Source organism: Sphaerodactylus townsendi, linkage group LG01 (genome assembly GCF_021028975.2).
Source record: "Sphaerodactylus townsendi isolate TG3544 linkage group LG01, MPM_Stown_v2.3, whole genome shotgun sequence".
Taxonomy (NCBI): Eukaryota; Metazoa; Chordata; class Lepidosauria; order Squamata; family Sphaerodactylidae; genus Sphaerodactylus; species Sphaerodactylus townsendi.
In genome coordinates this window covers 138230994-138249037 of record NC_059425.1, presented here as the reverse complement: position 1 = coordinate 138249037, position 18044 = coordinate 138230994, and the positions used below count along the sequence as shown (strand labels likewise).

The 18044-nt window shown below is 40.0% G+C and overlaps 1 protein-coding gene across 3 annotated transcripts in view; it reads left to right on the top strand.

Moving 5' to 3' along the window:
* BCKDHB (branched chain keto acid dehydrogenase E1 subunit beta) overlaps positions 1–18044 on the top strand; it is a 54755-nt gene that overhangs the window by 20075 nt on the left and 16636 nt on the right. For 2 of the 3 annotated variants that reach the window (XM_048495474.1, XM_048495466.1), the window contains exon 9: positions 2921–3007. The exons of the other annotated variant lie outside the window; for it this stretch is intronic. In XM_048495474.1, the coding sequence (XP_048351431.1) occupies positions 2921–3007 (87 nt within the window). The remainder of the gene's footprint in view (positions 1–2920; positions 3008–18044) is intronic. 3 annotated transcript variants of the gene reach the window in all.

Below are 18044 nucleotides of genomic sequence, written 5' to 3'. Positions count from 1 at the left end.
TTTGGGAAGCTGGAGGAACTTGCTTGAAAAGCAAGGATCCTCATGGATCCTCCTTATTTTTCCACTTGGTCACCCCAAAATCACCATCACATCACAGCTCATGGCCCTGGCCACATGTCTGAACACAACAGTCATGCATCCCACGTTCCGTGGCGTTGCAGTGGCACAAAAACCTGCTTTAAAAACATGGATCCTTGTGGATCCTCATGATTTTTGCACCAAGTCATCCCCAAATCAACATCCCATCACAGTCTGAGACCTTAGCCAAATGTTTGAACACAACAATCATGCATCCCACACTCCATGGCACAGCAGTGGTGCAAAAAAGCAGTGGGAAGTGTGGGATGGGGTTAGGCTTGCTGTTATGCCCATAACAGAGGGCAAATGCTGAGGGCAAATGCTGAGGCCACCCAATTTAAGGTGAAGGCGATGCCCACAGAACAAGTACCCATCTATCCAAACTTCAGCAAAGTTGGCTGGTTCCTTTGAGGAAACTCATCAGCAGCCCTGCAGGAAATTTGGTGCCCCTACCCAGCACACCCCCCCCCCCAAGCTTCCAATAAAATCTCCAGCATAGAGCCAACTGGGCAAAACAGCAAGCTCCATTGAAGTCAATGGTCCATTGAAGTCTATAGAACTTGCTGAAGGGTTGGGAGATTCTGTGCTCTGAAGAGGCTCTATTGCAGCTAATGGGGATTTTTTTTGGGGGGGGGGGTGGTCTGGGAGGTGCACATTTTTTAAGCTAGTGGCACCAAAATTTCAGGGTATCTTCAAAAGACTCTCCTGATGATACATCCAGGTTCAGTGAAGTTTGGTTTACGGAGTTTAAAGTTATGGACCCCATCTCCTATTAGCTCTCATTGAAAACAATGGGGGATCAGGGCACCCCCTTTGGGGGTCCATAACGTTGGACCCTGTGAACCAAATGTCACCAAACCTGGGTGGTATCATCAGGAGACTCTTCTTCCTCTACTGCTTCCCACTCTTCGGCACCTAGTGCCCTTCACACCAAATACCTCCATCAGAGATGCTTGGCATCCCTTCTCTATGGGAGACTTGGAGGGCAGAGCACCAGAGGGAGTCAGAGGTGGTGCTCTATTAGCAGCCTCAATGGAGCAGTGCTTGCAAGGTCTCTTTATTGAACCACCACAGCCCCAGGAGATGGTAATGGAATGTGGCTGTGGGGTAGGCCACCACACAGGAGGGGAGAAAACCACAGCCATTCATCCTAATTCTTTTCCACTTAGCTTTCCCTCCAGGGGTCTGCTCTACTCCCCTGCTGATTCTGTCCCTCAGGACCATTGCCCTCTGAGTCTGCTCTTGACTTTTTCTTCCTTGGTGCTAACTGGCAAATTGCCTTTTTTTTTTTAAATTCTCATTCACTTTTTTTGGGTAAAGCTTTACCAAGACTTGTTTTAATTGAATTGTCATTTTAAAAACGGATTCTTAAATTTTGGACATCATAAAAATTTAAGGGGAACTATTTGCTGTAACCACAACCAGCTGTTTGTCTGGGGTAATATTTGTCATTTTGTGTTGGCTGGTTTGGTGGCTCTTCCTGAGAACTTGTTATTTCATCTTCCTTTTTCATATCTGTTGATCCTTTTTGGATGATGAAATTTCTGTACAGATGGAATAAAAAGCAGTTGTTTTTAGAATGGCACAAGTGAAATTAATTTTCCTAAGGATAAAGTAATAAATACAAGAAGCCATGTTACTGAAAATGTGGCAAAACAAAACCATCCATTAACATTTGAGCTGCTCAACAGGAAGATCTAGAACTTGCATTTCCTGCAAGTTGTAAGGGAAAGGATAATGATCCGCAACATTGATTTATATGCGAAGTTCATTTTAGGACCCCAAATGCAGCATTGAATATATTCAGTGGCTGCAAACACAGCAGCATCCAGCAACATTGCTTTGGTTTTTATCAGTCAGTGATTGGGTTTCATTATTTGTTCCCTTCGTTTTGCCATGTGTACGTGAGAGAATCTTTAAGTGATAGTGGATTTATGAAACATTTATATGTATTGGACACTGCAAAAGAACCTAATGTGCAAATTCTCTTGAATAAAGTTGACATCTTCCATCTAAGCAATCTAGAAATCTTTCTTGACCTCTGTTCATCACTCTGGTGTAGCTTGAGCTTGTGCAGATATAATTAAGACATATAACTATTGTGTTTGTAGCTTCTAAATATATATTCAGTGCTGGGTTTGGGGTCCTAAAATGACCTTTGTGTATAAATCAATGACCATCAGTGTCTTTCATTTTGAGACAGAATCTTTCATAATAGATATGCTATGAAACGAAACCTCCCCACATACTCTCTGTACAATTATAGTAGATTTTACATTGTAATCAGATTATATCTGATGAGCTTCCCGTACAAACAGAAAACAGTTCACCTATTGGTTGGATTTTTGTTGATTCTGCTCTTCCAGGTCAGAATGTAGCTTGCCGTTGGGTAATGGATTTTAACTGTCATGAAAAAAGACTCACAGTGCAACACTGTAAGGAATCAATTCATTCATGAAACCTGTTGAGTGAACTCTCTGCTGTAAAGAGGGGTCAGTTTGCTGATGTTAACTGTAAGAGCACCAATCTTTAAAAAAATGATTTGCACAGTTTGACCTAATAATTTAATTGCCTCTGTTTAGAAAATTTGTGTTCATGGTTTTTGAATTAAATGCAAGTAATACATTCACCAAACATAGTTTTAGGCTATGTCCCACTGAGTTCTTGCAATAATTACATATGTTTTAAAGTCTGTTACTCAACACTTTTTGGATGCTATCTTGTAAAAAAATAAGAATTTGGTTTTAAAAATACTTCAAGCACCTTTTGGAATGCAGGAAGTCAGTACTTTACTTGCAAAGCATGCCTGTATGAAAGGGTGTCTTTTTTCCCCTCTTTTCAGTCCGTGGCGAAGACTGGACGATTACTAATCAGCCATGAAGCCCCTCTTACAGGAGGTTTTGCATCTGAGATTAGCTCCACGGTTCAGGTACTCTGCCGCTTTTCTTACAGGGGTAGTTGAATATTTTCTGGAAGACATTTTAGTCCTTTAAAAAATGAACTTTTACTTTTCCAGCTAATTTTCACTGTTTGTAATTAACCAGTCATCTTGCAAAGAAAAAGGTTTTAAAAATCTGATATGTTTACTTTATTTAAAGTCATTTTAGATAACCATCCTGTTCTTATTTATGATGTGTAATGTTATGAAGTAATTAAATATTTTAGATTCTTAGCTCTTACTATGCTTTCTCTAAAGCATACTAGTTTGGCAGATAAATTTTAATTCTTTCTGGCGGGTTTTGGAGTGCATCTTAATTATTTTCTAATGGCTGCTGCTAAAATTAGTTTGAATAAAGTGTTTCAGCTAAAACAGAAATGTGCAGCATTTGCTGCTTAAAATAGAAAAATACATTTGAAGTATAAAGTTTGTAGTTTCTACGCTTGACACTGGAATTTGCTTTTGTGACTCTCAAGAGGTTTAACCCTTAAATAGACACATTGCGAAAATAAAGGTGAGCAATGTAAAGTCTTATTGGCTATTGTTGAGAAAGTTAAGTACAAGATGGCTGATGGTTTCCTTATATTAGAGCACTGTAATACTTAACTAAAAGAAATCAATTCAGGAAGGATGTCTGTCGTGAAACCAGCTCTGTATTTCTTTTTCAGAGACCCTGTATAGTTTTGAGGAGTGCACTTTGTAGTATGGCTTTTGTTTTAAACTTTTGTCAACTCATCTACTTGTGTTGGACGCATTCAGAAGTGGTTTTTTTGCTATTGTGCATCATATTACTGTTTGCCACATTTCTCTTTCTTGCAAATTGAGATAAAGACCTGACTCTTTAAAATGTCACTGTCAAATTTGTTGGATTGAATTTGGCTTCAGTGAATCTAGTGTTTTGAACTAAAAAGAAAGCCTTATTTATTAACAATGGTCCTTTTCTCATGGGCCAAAAACGGCGGCCTGGGGACGGCAAGAACGCCGTCCCCAGGGAGCCGTTCGCACAGGCGGCGCTGCTGAAACATAGCAGCGCCGACCTGGCTCCCCTTCCCTTCCAAGGCTGACGTCCAGGCCACCCTCAAAACACCCTTAGAACTGCGGGTTTTGAGGTAAAGCAGCATGTTCGGTGAAGTGGTGCCCGAAGCGGCACGCCGTGAAGTCGCTGTTTACCCCGTCCTCTCCCACTTACCTGCGTCGCCGTCGTCACCCTGCTGGCCTCCTAAGACCACTCCCTGCGGCTGTCCTCCAACCCCTGGAGGTGGAGGGCAGCGTGGGCGGGGCTTAGGAGCCAGCGTGGCGAGGGCGGTGGCGAGGTAAAGTGGGGAGAGGGGCCGAAGAAGAAGTGGCTCCTGTGCGGCCTCTGTGCGAGAACGCTCACACGCCTTTCGTGTCGCGAACTGCCTGCCTACCCGGCAGAATTCCTGCCGGTGTGAGGGCGCCCGGAGGCCCGTGCGGAAAGGGCCAAAGTGTTTATATGCAGCCTTTGAACAAAAATGTTCTCTGTTCACTCAAATGCAAGGAAATGACAACAAACAAAAACTTAAAACTAGAGCTCCCGAAAACACAGAGTACAGTATTCCATAAGTCTGTGGCCACCACAGTAGAAATAATGTTCCTAGTTGATTATAACTCTGCCATATCACTTTGAAAACAAGGCTCTTTTTTTACTATTTTTGATGTTTAACAGGACATTTCTTCATTTTGAATATAAATTTATACAAAGTTGTCCACATTCTGTTACTGGCAGGCTTTGTTGGTGGGGCACCGCTCTCATAGCCCAGCTGAATCCCACTACTTTGGTGAAAGCATGATTCTAGCAGATGGGTCTTATGGATTAGAAGCCTTTTAAGTTATGGTAAATTGTAGGGATAGAAGTGATACTAATATAAGCAGTATGAGAATCACAGGCAAATGTCTGAAGGGCTTCTTAGAGATACGTAACAGAAAGGGGAATGACGGAGCTCAACAGCTACCATTAATCCAAGAGCAAACTCACATATATGTTTATGCTACTACACTAAAATGATCATGACCTCTAGCTGGGAGGTTTCCTATTGCCTTTTTTTGGGGGGGAGGGAGTCTTTGATCTAGCATCAGTTTGCTAGATCATGCAGGTTTAAGGTCAGTTTCATGTGTCTGTTGCTCAGGTGATAGATCCTCAGCATGAAAATAGTACAGTACAGTAAACCTTTATTAGGCATAAATAATTCTACATACAGTATGTTCGTTTCATAAACAACAATACAACAAGGCATCCAATACACTAAGTTAGGATAAATTGTACACAAACTTTCTGGAGACCTATTGTGATATCCATATGTTAATTAAAGCTGATATGAACAACTTCTCATGAGCCTCAGACATTAAATCAATGTAATTTAGATGATTTGATACATCGAGGGACACATTTTAGTACCGTCTTTGAGATACTACTTCCGCTAGATATGTAGCGACCCTAAAGGTTATCTCAGAAGATGCATCACTGAGTAATTACTTCACTACATAAGCCAAAGGCAAATTTGGTTTATCTTTGATAATCGGGGTTATATAGTGACTACGTAGTGCAGAGTGAAGCTGACATTCTAGGAGAATATGCTGTATTGTATCCACGGCATTTACAGAGCATGGGCATCGTCTGTCAGCAAATAAAACACCTTGAAATCTCCCGATTGTAACTTTGGAAGGAAAGGCATTTGCTCTGGCAAGCATAAATGCTCTGCGACGAGATGGACTGTCGAGACTACAGAGATATTTTGCTATCTTCCCATGTAGGATGGGTAGGTTTAGAAAGTCGGGAGAGCATACTGCAGGTTGTACTGGGTGAAGAGACTGAAATTCCATATCAATCAGTCTTTGGCTGAGCAATCTAAATATATATTCCTCGCTAAGAGGTTCGAGAAATTCCAAAGAGAATCCTAGAGTTCTTATTTTGGATTCGATATGGAACAACCAGGATATGCTCAGTTGGTCAGATTTAAAATAGGAGAATAACGAACTTTTCTTTACCCTAAAGAATATTTTTAGCCAAAATTTAAAAAGCATAATCCTAGCTTTTGTTTCAATAGAGTGTATACCCAGTTCTGCATAGATCACCCTATTTGGGACACATTTTAGAACACCCAAGATTTTCCTGTAAAAGGAGGACTGTATTTTCTCAATATTAGAGTCAAACTCCTGTAGCCAAAGTTGCGAACCATACAGAAGGGATGAAATTATTTTTGCTTCAAATATTCTTACAGCAGCTCGAACAATAGTAGTTAGACCAAGAAGAACATGGAATATTTTGAGTTTGAATTCGATTCTTGGGATTTAGATGTTTTGTAACTGTCTGCCAAAAGAGTTTCCCACTCCTTGATTTTAGAGAAGTAAATAATTGTTTCCAATTATTTTGATGGAAATTTTTTTTCTTTAGGAGAATTGTTCTTTGGTAGGATATTTTTTGGCTAAGATAGTTCTTATAGGACTCACAATCATTTGATTTTTGAAACTGGCTGAATAGGGCTCTTAAAAGTTTCTTATTCTTACTACACTCTGTATCAAACCATGTTGGAGTAGGTCGAATGTTCAGAGCGGGAAGTATTGCCACGGTTTTTACCTGGTCCATCAACATGGAATAATGCATGTTGACAGCATGAAAATCTTAAAAACAAAACAGCCCTTTCAATCCTTCTGAAGTTGTGCCTGGAAGAGCAGGAGCAATTGCTGCTGTGTGGGTAAGGAAAGCCAACAGGAGCGAGAAAACCTGAAGAAAGCAAAATACATGTTGATTCCCTTCTCTCTCCATGTGAATGGATAGGAAAAGTTGCACTTCCGGAGAAACTGCGGAGATTCTCTTACTGGACGTGCAGTGAGTTCAGTAGAGGGGTAAAGTGTGTATCCAAGAATTCAACCTGAAGGGAATGAATATTAAATATGAAGGAGACCACAAGGGCAAAAATGGCTTCAGACGTTCACAACAGGTGTATCTACATATTTGTGTACTGAAGAAACTTTTTTAACATAGGAAAAAATGGGAGTCTTCAAAAATGTATTATCAAATACTATACAGCATATTAATTATTGTAAAAATCCCAATGAAATAATAATCATGTTGTTTAAAACATGATGTTTACAGTATTTAAATAAACTTTAATTTATAGGGTCTTGCATAAGGAATTCATGCTACAGATTTTGCAAGAATTTCTCCTATTCTGAAAAAGTTTTTTTCTTCAGTGCTCTCCCAGTTTTTCCAGGGATTTTTTTCATGCTTGAATTTTTTAAAGGAGTTCTTGACAAAATCTCAAATATAAACAAGCGTTTATATTTTTAATAATAATTATTTATACATCTAATTATTTATATATCTGATACAGTGTGCTTCAAAAATACCATACTGTAGGGCCAGGGACAGATAGTCCTAATTTTCAGAAAAGTCTTCAGATGCACCTTCAGGCTTACCTTCTTTCCCATATCAAAAACGCTATGTCTGCAGATTAACCAGAATGCTGCTGAGATCTTGCAGCTCTATCTGGTGGCCATTTTGGGGAGGTCTTAAGCAGCTGTTTCCATGTCATAATTAAAGTATGTGAGGGGAGAAGAGAGACAGATTGAAAAGATTTTGAAATAAGAAAGAAGCAGGGAAAAGGGGATAAAGTAATGCTGAAATAGAGAAGCCGAAAAAGGTAGGTGTAAGCGGGAGAATCCTCAGGGAGGAAAACCTCCAAGTATTTTTTTATTTTTTTCTTCCATGCCTGCACATCTTTAGGGGAAAAGAACTCATGAAAATAAGTGAGGTGCTTTGAATCCTAAGATGGAATTTCTGGGTAGAACAAATTCTCACATTTTGACTTGTAATAAGTCAATCATCAGCAAAATACAGGGAAAATACAGGCAGGTGTCTCCAGTAATACAATGCAGAACATTACCCATGTCACACATCTAGCTGTACACAGGAAAAAAAGGTATTCTGAGTCATTGGTATTGAGGCACCATAACTAAGTCTGTAAGTCCCACCCTGTCAAAGATGCATAGAACAACAACACCTTAACAAGAATTGACTCAAGTTCTCCATGTGTCTAGCTACTAGACAACTGGATAACACCTAAGAACAACTAAGATTTATACTCTCAGACTAATCACTGGAAATAGTCCAGTGATATTGGCAGGCTGTCTAGACTCTATTAATTTTGCTGTCTTCCAAATTTTTATTAGCGCTCAGCAACCTTGTTCTCCATCAAAACTCAGGAAGGAAGAGTTGTTCTATTTACTTCTTTTTTATTTTTATTGTACTTACTACCCTTCTCTTTCCCAATTGATGGCTGGGTTCAAAGAGGCTAACAAATGTAATTTAACAACATGTATTCAGTTCCATATACAACTAAACTGCACCAATAAACAATAACAACCTTAAAACTATTAAAATTCCATATACAATTAAACTGCACCAATAAACAATAACAACTTTAAAATTATTAAAATTAACGTATCTAAGGATGGCATCAAACCCAGATAGGGATCCAATAAAAAGCCCTAATATAACTGAAACTACATCTCCCACTTAGTTAAAATTTAGATTTATTGCAGTATGGAGGGAAGGAGAACACAAAATGTGAGGCCAGCAAGTTGGAAGAGAAACCATAGCTTTCTTAACTAAACTTATGTGAAATCATTAATTTGCCCATACTTGAAATTATTCTGAGCTACTCACTGTTGTTCAAAGGCTTATCATGAAGACATTTTTCTTGCATAACAGTTTTGTTTTGAAACCTTTGCTTTATCAGTTGGCTTAGTATGTACTTTGATAGATAATTTATTGATTTGTTTTTCACATATTGATAGCTTTGTATTTATTTATGTTCATATTAAATCCCCATTTCTTATCTGCTTGTAGAATTATCTACTTCTATTACAGATTCTTTTTAAGAATAAAAGTATTTTAAGTGATTAATTAAATGTGTTATAGGACAAGTGTTTCTTTAGGCATACAGAAGTCATATTTATTATTAATTTTAACATATACTTTGGTTTGAATGTTTGACATGTTAAACAGTTAAAACAAAAGCTACAATTCATTTTTGTTGGAAACAGTACATATCAAGAATGCCAAAAAAATTCAGGCATAATAACATTAACTTTCCGCTTTAACTTTTTGCAGATGAAAGTAATAAAATTTTAAAGAGTGTCCAGTTGGACTAGATGGTAAATTTCCACTTCCATATCATTATTTCTTCCTTACTGTGAGGTCTGCAAGATTTTGAGTAAAATTGCACAGGTTATTGTGAAAGTTGTATTGTGTGACATTTAACTGATTTGAATAGTGATATTGAATTATCAAATGGATTCCTAAACATAGGTTTTTTTGTAACAAGTGAAATCTTCTAAAGATAGGGACTGAAAGTCTGTTTTCATATTGATCATGTTTGCCTGACAATGGACACTTGTTCCAGCATTTGTAGATGTTTGATGTGCATCTTATTCTTATTTACATGGACTTTATTTTACTACTTTATGAAAAAAGGTAAAGCTAATTGCCACCTGCGTTTTTGGTGTTAATTTTTAGTTGTGAGCGTTATGGCTGAATTTAACCAGCTGGTCACCTAAAAATTTTAAAGATAGTGAAATAGTTCCAGAGAATATCCTCAGGGACTGATACTGTCATCGCAGTCATGAAACTGTAATGATGGGCACCCCTATCTAAGTGGTGAGGCTGCAGTGCTGCAAATGGGTCTCCCCACTGCTCCCAGAGAGGCTTCTTAGTGGCATGGGGAGGAATGCAAAACAAAACAGTCTTCCTGCCACTGAGAAGCTGCTGTGGCCGTGGCGGCGAACCTATGGCACTCCAGATGTTCATGGACTACAATTCCCATCAGCCCCTGCTAGCATTGGCAATTGGCCATGCTGGTGGGGACTGATGGGACTTGTAGTCCATGAACATCTGGAGTGCCATAGGTTCGCCACCATTGCTCTATGGGCTGAATAGAATTGGAATAGAATTTCCTGCTGCCCACATAACTCAGTAAATGGCCAGGATGAAGCAGACTAATGTTAGCTCGTTCCCTGGCCATGGCCCTGCACTGCCCCCCACAGTACTGGCAGTGGCAGGGGCACTGGGACACTGGCACATCGTCGTACTCCATCTCCCAGCGCTGATAGAGGCCAGTGGCAGCCACATGCCAGTGGTTTCGCCTCTCTGGCAGGGTAAGTTTTCTGGGGAGGTCAGGTGCATTAGTCTTTTTCTCTCCCCCCCCCCTTTGTATAGGGCTTGAAGACTTTTTGTCTTAGTCATTTTTCTCTTGCCCTGCTACAGATCTTTGCATGGAAGGTATAGATTTTATAGAACAAGTGTCAGCTTGTTTGCCAAGTTGCAAGGTAAAAATTAACAGGTCATAAATAAAAGTGGCGTTTCGAATGCAAATACAATACATGGTAGTATAAGCATGTGCCAAAAAGTGTGTAACCATTCAGTGTCTCAACATTTTTAACAGCTGACAAACCTATGACTTTATTGAATTAAAAGTTAGCATGCATCAATACTCAAATTTCAAATGAAGATGCTAAGAGCCAGTACATACTTGCTTTGTCTATGACAGGCATTTGAAATTTGAGTATTGATGCATGCTAACACACTAGTGCCTAAATTATTTCAAGCAAGGAGAATTTCCTTTGATTTCAGTTGGTTGAAATCTTCCTAGTGATTTTACATGACACAGTATATTTTAAGAGTTGGAATGCTTTGTCATCTTCTGTTATTATACCAGGGCTTAAATGGCAGTGACATGTTTGCTTCTCACAAATGGTGCAAAAGGTTTTTTTCAAACATCATCTTACCTTAAAATGCTTTTAAAGTAATGATGATTTAAACAAATCTCTCATCTGGCCACATTTTGCATGATAGGAGAATAGTTAATTTTGTTTAGAAACGTTATTCACTTTTGATATAATATGTTGCAAATAATTCTTAGTAAAATTTCAGTCTGCAATGCTATCAAATACTTTTGATTTTGTCTTTTAGTCTGTTTTCTGTTTTGTTCTTTGCAGTTTTGCAGTTTGTCTATAATTTTAAGTTCTAACATTGTCATATGTTTATAAATTACATATCTGATACATCTCTGATATGTAGTGTCTTTTGGCTGGCAAGCAAAATTAGTGCAGCACCAGAGAAATAAACTAACTTGTAGCATGCAACTGTCAAACACAAGTGAAGGAAGGAAAAATTGTCAGAAGGAGACAGTGGCTTGAGAGATGGAGACCTCCCCCACAAAGCTATACGAGAAAAGTTCATTAAAAGTGCTGGTTCTGGCTTAAAAAATTTTTGTTTAAAAACTAAAGAATGTTTTGAAGTTTAGTAGTTCTAGAATTCTCAGACTGGGGAACAGAATAGCACCTGCAAATTCAAAATTGCTGCCTAGGTAGGCAAGAATCAGCCATAGCTTAATCGGGTTTGATTCCCCACTCCTCCACCTGAGTGGCAGAGGTTTATCTGGTGAACCAGATGTGTTTCTGCACTTCTACATTCCCTGCTGGGTGACCTTGGACTAGTCACTGTTCTTCGGAACTCTCTCAGCCCCACCTACCTCACAAGATGTCTGTTGTGGAGAAAGGAAGGGAAAGGAGTTTGTAAGCTAACTTAAGTCTTTTTACAGGAGAGAAAGGTGGGGCATAAATCCAAACTCCTCCTCCTCCTTCCTTCTTCTTCGTCTTCCTCCTCCTCCTCCTCCTCCTCCTCCTCCTCCTCCTCCTCTTCTTCTTCTTCTTCTTCTTCTTCTTCTTCTTCTTCTTCTTCTTCTTCTTCTTCTTCTTCTTCTTCTTCTTCTTCTTCTTCTTCTTCTTGTGTAGTGTTTTATTTATTTATTTTGCTGAGCTTTGATCTTAGTGAATTAACTCTGTTCCTTAGCTGTGAAATGTTATCCTACTGGAGAATAGGAGATGTCCCAGTGGACTGGAGGAGAGCTAATGCTATTCCCATCTCCAAAAAAGGGAAAAGAGAGGACTCAAACAATTACCGTCCAGTCAGCCTGACCTCAATACCGGGAAAGATTCTGGAACAGATCATTAGACAGACATTCTGTAAACACTTAGAAGGGAACAGTGTGATCACTAAAAGTCAGCATGGGTTTCTCAAAACCAAATCATGCCAGACTAATCTCAGCTCTTTCTTTTTTTTATGGAGTGACACGCTTTGTAGACTAAGGGAATGCTGTTCATATAGTATACCTAAGTTTGGTAAAGCCTTTGATAAGGTGCCTCATGACATTCTTGCAAGTAAGCTACCGGTAGTAAAATGTGGACTGGGCAATGCTACCATTAGATGGATTTGCAATTGGTTGACTGACCGAACCAAAAGAATGCTCATCAATGGCTCATCTTCATCCTGGAGAGAAGTGATTAGTGGGATGGCACAGGGTTCTGTCCAGGGCCCAGTGCTATTCAATGTTTTTATCAACAACTTGGATGATGAGATAGAGAGAATGTTAATCAAATTTGCAGATGACACCAAATTAGAAGGAGTAGCTGATACCCCAGAGGACAGAGTCAGGATTCAAAATGACCTGGATATGCCCTTCGGGGAAGAGGCGGCCTATAAATCTAAAATATAATTAAATAAATAAATAAATAAATATGTAGAGAGATGGGCCAAAGCTAACAAAATGAACTTCAACAGAGATAAATGTAAGATACTCCACTTAGGCAGAAAAAATAAAATGCACCGATATAGGATGAGTGACACCTGGCTTGACAATACTACATGGGAAAGGGATCTTAGAAAACCACACAAACAGAACACGAGTCACCAGTGTGATGTGGCAGCCAAGAAAGCCAGTGCAATTCTTGGGTGCATGAATAGGAGTATAGTGTCTAGATCAGGGGACACAATAGTACCTCTTTTGGCAGGTTGTGCATGGGAACTGGTCTGATAGTGTGTGTGGGGGGGAGTGACTGGGGAGCTACCCCCTTTTGGTGAAATCTCCTTGGATGTTGGGGTGGAGCAAGCCAAGAGTCAGGATGCCTGGGGGAAGGCTACTGAGGCTTGCACCACCTAGAGACAAAGGGGTGCTTCAGCAAGAGGCTGACTGCCCAGCTGAGCACCCATGCGGCCATGATGCACAGAACAGACCTCTGATAAGAGGCCAACCATCTGGCGGGGCTGCGCGAGGCATCTGTTAATCCAACAGGGTGGTTGGATTAACGGTTTTCTCTGGAGGGAGCCCTGGGGGCCAGCATTCAGATCGGATCAGGTCCCACCTCACACTTCTTACTGCAATAAAATGGCTTTCTATGGCCAAAATATTTTACCCACAGACATGTGTGTGGTGTGGTTATTGGAATGCTGGGGATCTGAGCATTGATGGTCCCACCCTTGGGTGGCAATATAAAATTATAATGCAAAACATTTAATCATAATAAAGCATAGATATTATGGTAATAGCTGCTGTTGAATTTTGTAACTTCATTCCCTTTGATCTTATTCATTGCTATTCTTTCACAACTCTCCAGAGTTGGGAGATCACCCCCTCTCCGGACTTTCCCCTGCAGCCAGCCCTGAGCCCCCGGCAGTCACCTGGGGCCAGGAGAGGAGCCCCAAAGACCTGGGACACCGGAGGACGGAGGCCACCCGCCCGAATGGGGCTGGCAAGTGACTGGTCGCCAGCTAGAGGAGCCAGAGCCAGTGCTGCGGGGCCAAGCAAGCCCTGTGGCATCAGCAGGATCAGCTCTGAAGCTCTGCTTGCCTGAGGCCCCCAGTCAGGGCTGGCAGCAGCCAGGACCACTCCTTACAGCACCAGCAGTCCCAGGACGTGTAGGCTAAGGTCTGCTGAAGCCTTGATCCCAGGAGAAGGCAGGAGGTGGGGCCAGAGGGCTACCAGCCAACCTTGAGCTGGGATGGGCCTGGCTAGTTGCGAGGGGGCGGGGAGCAGGGTGGGGAAGAGGATGGTGGTTGGCCACTGCGGGGAGGAAGGGAATTTAAGGGGAGGGAAACAGGAAGGAAGGGAGGTAATGATGGTGGTGGTGAATTTGGAGAGGGAGGAAGTGAGAGCGAGAGAGCGTGGAAAGAGAAAGGCAGCGAAACAAGGAAAGAGACTGAGAAGGAGGAGAAAGTGAGGGACATCAGCAGGAGGAGGAAAGGTGGCTACGGAAGAACTGGCGAGGAGGGGTTACGCTAGGGACAGTCAGATTGCCTAGCAACCCTGTGGGTTCGCAAGCTATTTAGCACAGCTGGTTAGCCGAACAGGCCTGAGGACAGGTCGAAGACGCCCGGGTAAGGGAAGGTGGGACAGGTCACGCCCCTGCAGACGCGGCCGGGTGGATTTCAGATAAATTTTAAAAATGTATTGTCTTAGTTTCTGGATTTCGGATTATGTGTGAGTAGTCTTGTGATGGCAGTAGTTGAGTACTGAACAGATTATTGGGTTGTGAACCGTGAATTGTGTTGTGAAGCATGATACCTTGGCCATGTTTATTGATCTGTCTCTGCTATTCGGACAATTTTAGAATGAATGCTACACTGGTCAATATCAACTATGACCTATAATTCTAAGTATTGGCTCCTCTTATAGTAATTTTCAGGAAAATAAAAAATGCCGGCCGAAGCAGAATTTTGAATAAATATGATAAGATTAAAGGTAGTCCCTTGTGCGCACCAGGTCATTACTGCTCCATAGGGTGAGGTCACATCACAATGTTTACTAGGCAGACTATTTTTATGGGGGTGATTTGCCACTGCTTTCCCCAGTTGTTTGCACTTTACCACTGGCAACTTGGGTTCTCATTTTATTGATCTCAGAAGGATGCAAGGCTGGGTCAAGCTTGAGCCAGCAACTTGAAACAGAGTTCTGTCAGGATCGAACACAGATTGTGGTTAGAGCTTTGACTGCAGTACTGCATCTTACCACTCTGCACCATGGAACTCCTTTAAGGTTTGTATCCTACTGCTATAGTTCACGCTTCTAAAATACATTTTGTGTTGTATTTTCTTTTTATCATGAAGTTGTGGTTGCAAAAATATGATTTTAATTCAAACCAATCTGGATAGGAGCACACTGTGCTACCAAGCTTCCATGAAATCTAGATATATTGAAATAGGTTGGTTCAGATCTGGTTGCACAACTTATATTTTTAAACTGTTAATATGTTGCTTTGTCTCTAATTTTTTTTAAATTTGGTGGTAAACATTTTAAAGCAAGTGTGTAAACTTGTTGTGACTAACTCTGGGTGACCTTTCCATTTAGTGCCTGTGGAATAAGAAACTATATGCAATCAGTGTTATTACCTCACTAACCTGTAGCTCAGTTCATGCAGTTAAATGGGCTTTGACTGACTGAATGGTTATTTCCTAACCTAGATTGAATGTGACAGGATTCAGTTGTGCAAATGTTCTGTGAAATACCTAAAGCGCAGTTCATGTTAACACATCTTGTAGTTTAAAAAGTGGCTGGAAAGCATATTTTGTTTGGCATTCTTTTTAAGACCAAACTGAAGGAGTTGCTTTAAATCTGCCAGCATGGAGAGATAACATTCTGTAATGTAGTCCAGTGCCATAAAGAAAAAATGATACTTCCCTAGCGGAATGCTGAGTTCACAGGGAACACCAGATAGTTCCTGAGATAGTTTCATGTTTCCTTCTGACTTTGTAAGAACTAGCATATATGTAGACAGCGCTGTTTAATAGTGGCATATAATTCTTGTTTCCTGTTAACATCAGATTTATTGACAACACATACTTTCAGCTCACTGGTGAATGTTTTGGGCTGTTCCTCATAATTTAGCAGATCGTTTTGAAAACCAATTTAGTTTATTTAGACACATACTTTAAAACATATGTGCCGAAGGGAGCTTTGACTCAAAATCTTATACTCTGAAAATCTTGTTGGTGTGTAAGGTGCTACTGGATTGGAATCTAACTGTTCTATGTTCAAGCATGAACCTTATATAAAATAATAAACTTCAGTCAGAATTCAAAACGCAATCAGAATTGTAATAGTGGAATAAATGCTGATGGAAGATTTATACTAAGACTTGACTCCCCAGAAAGTCTACATTACAAAAAAATCTGCCAAGAGCCAGAAGTTCAAACATACATGCAATGTGAAACTCATTTTTTTTTTAAAAAAATACTTTTATATCTGGGTAAGGGCATGTCTGGCTGTAGAAAGGTTGACTAGTATGATTTTAATAATTTGTAGTTAATGAGGAAAGCTCATTTCAAATTTTTCACTGAACATTTATTGTATTTTGAACAGAATGACCAAACTGTGAGCCAATGCATATAGTTAAGAATTTCACAATGTGCGGGAAAACACAGCCAATATCACTTATTAACAGAGCACACATAACTTAAAATGACTATTTTCAACTACATCTTTCCAGGCATTAACACTGTAATATTATTACTGCTGCTGCGACAGAGGGAAAATCATAGTTACAGAATGTTGATTAACTGGGTAACTTTCTGGAAGTTGAGAAACTGAAACTGATTTTCTCGACTGATATGATTTTCTCAACTGATGTGATTTTGGGGATATTTTAGTGTTCTTCATTCTGTAAATGACAAAAATTAAGTGTGCAATTGATATATTTGCATAGCACATATTTTTTGTTCCACTTCATATGAAAGCATTTTTTTCTTTGTAGGAACATGTTCATAATTATGCATCCTTGAGAAAAATAGTACAAACTGAGAAATCTGTGTGTATGATACGGATTCCCAAAGTGGGTGGTACTGCCCCCCTGGGGGCAGTGGAAACATCACGGGGGGGGGGGGGTTGAGGAATTTTGGAGCAGTAGGAGGGACAGCAATAAAGGGGCAGTAAAGGGTGCTCTAAAAATTCCTGGCCCAGATGGCAGGATACAGGTCTTGTCCTTTCAGCCTGGTGACTGGTTAGTTTTAAAGAAAAAGCAGAAGCACTCTCCTTGGTATGTAGCCCTGGAAAGGAAGCCAATGCAAACAGTCCTGTGCTGATTCTTCAATAATTGCCCAATTTCAAATAAATTTAAACAAGGGTTTTAATTCTGTGAGCTTTTGAACAGTGTGCCAGTGGTATTGTGAAAATTTTTTGGATATATTTGGGATGCAAAATATATACTGAGAATCTTGATAAGGTATTTTTGGCTTGGGTATATCTGAATACACATCTGTAATGCTAACAGCTGCGCCAGAAAGACATTTTCCACTGATAGAAAACTGAATGTTTGCAGAAAGTAAACCATATTTTTCTAGTGTTGATGTACTGTAGTAATTATTTTCTAGTGTAATGCTTTTCTAAAATGTTAATGTTTATTTCACTGTGTATTTCTGTGAGATTTTTGAATTCGAAGCTATAGAATTAATATTTTCTGCTCTTCTCACTTGTATTCTCTCTTTAATAACTCCTATTAAATTTAATAGCCTTCAGGTGTTGAACAGATCAGTGTTTTATGTTTTGGGGTATTGAAAATGAGCATCAAATTACCGTATATACTCGTGTATAAGTCGACCCGCGTATAAGTCGAGGCACCTAATCTTACCACAAAAAACTGGGAAAACGTATTGACTCGCGTATAAGTCGAGGTGGGAAATGCAGCAGCTACTGGTAAATTTCAAAAATAAAAATAGATACCGGTACCAATAAAATTACATTAATTGAGTCATCAGTAGGTTTTCCCAGGAGATGAAATGAAACAATGCATCCACTTTAGGTAGCAGTTACAAATATCTGAGAAATAAACATATTGTGGAACTTGGGGGATTACAGGGTATAAAGTAGGAATGCAAGACCAATCAGGTGACCTAATTAGATGCTGCTGCTGTTGCGGTATAGGAAAGCATCTCCTCAGCCATCTAATGAAGGACAGTCTGGTAACTCTATGGAATTAAGGCTGCACTTCTTTGCATGCTTACCTGGCAGTAAGCCTCACAATACAGCAGAACTTACTTTTAAGTGAAAATGGAGGGCATTCAACTGCACAACACATCAGTCCTTTCCTCAGTTCTTTCCTGCCATGGAGCTGAAGGTTCTACAGTTTAAACCAGTGCACATTTACTTGGAAATAACCCCCCTGAATTTAGTTGAAATTT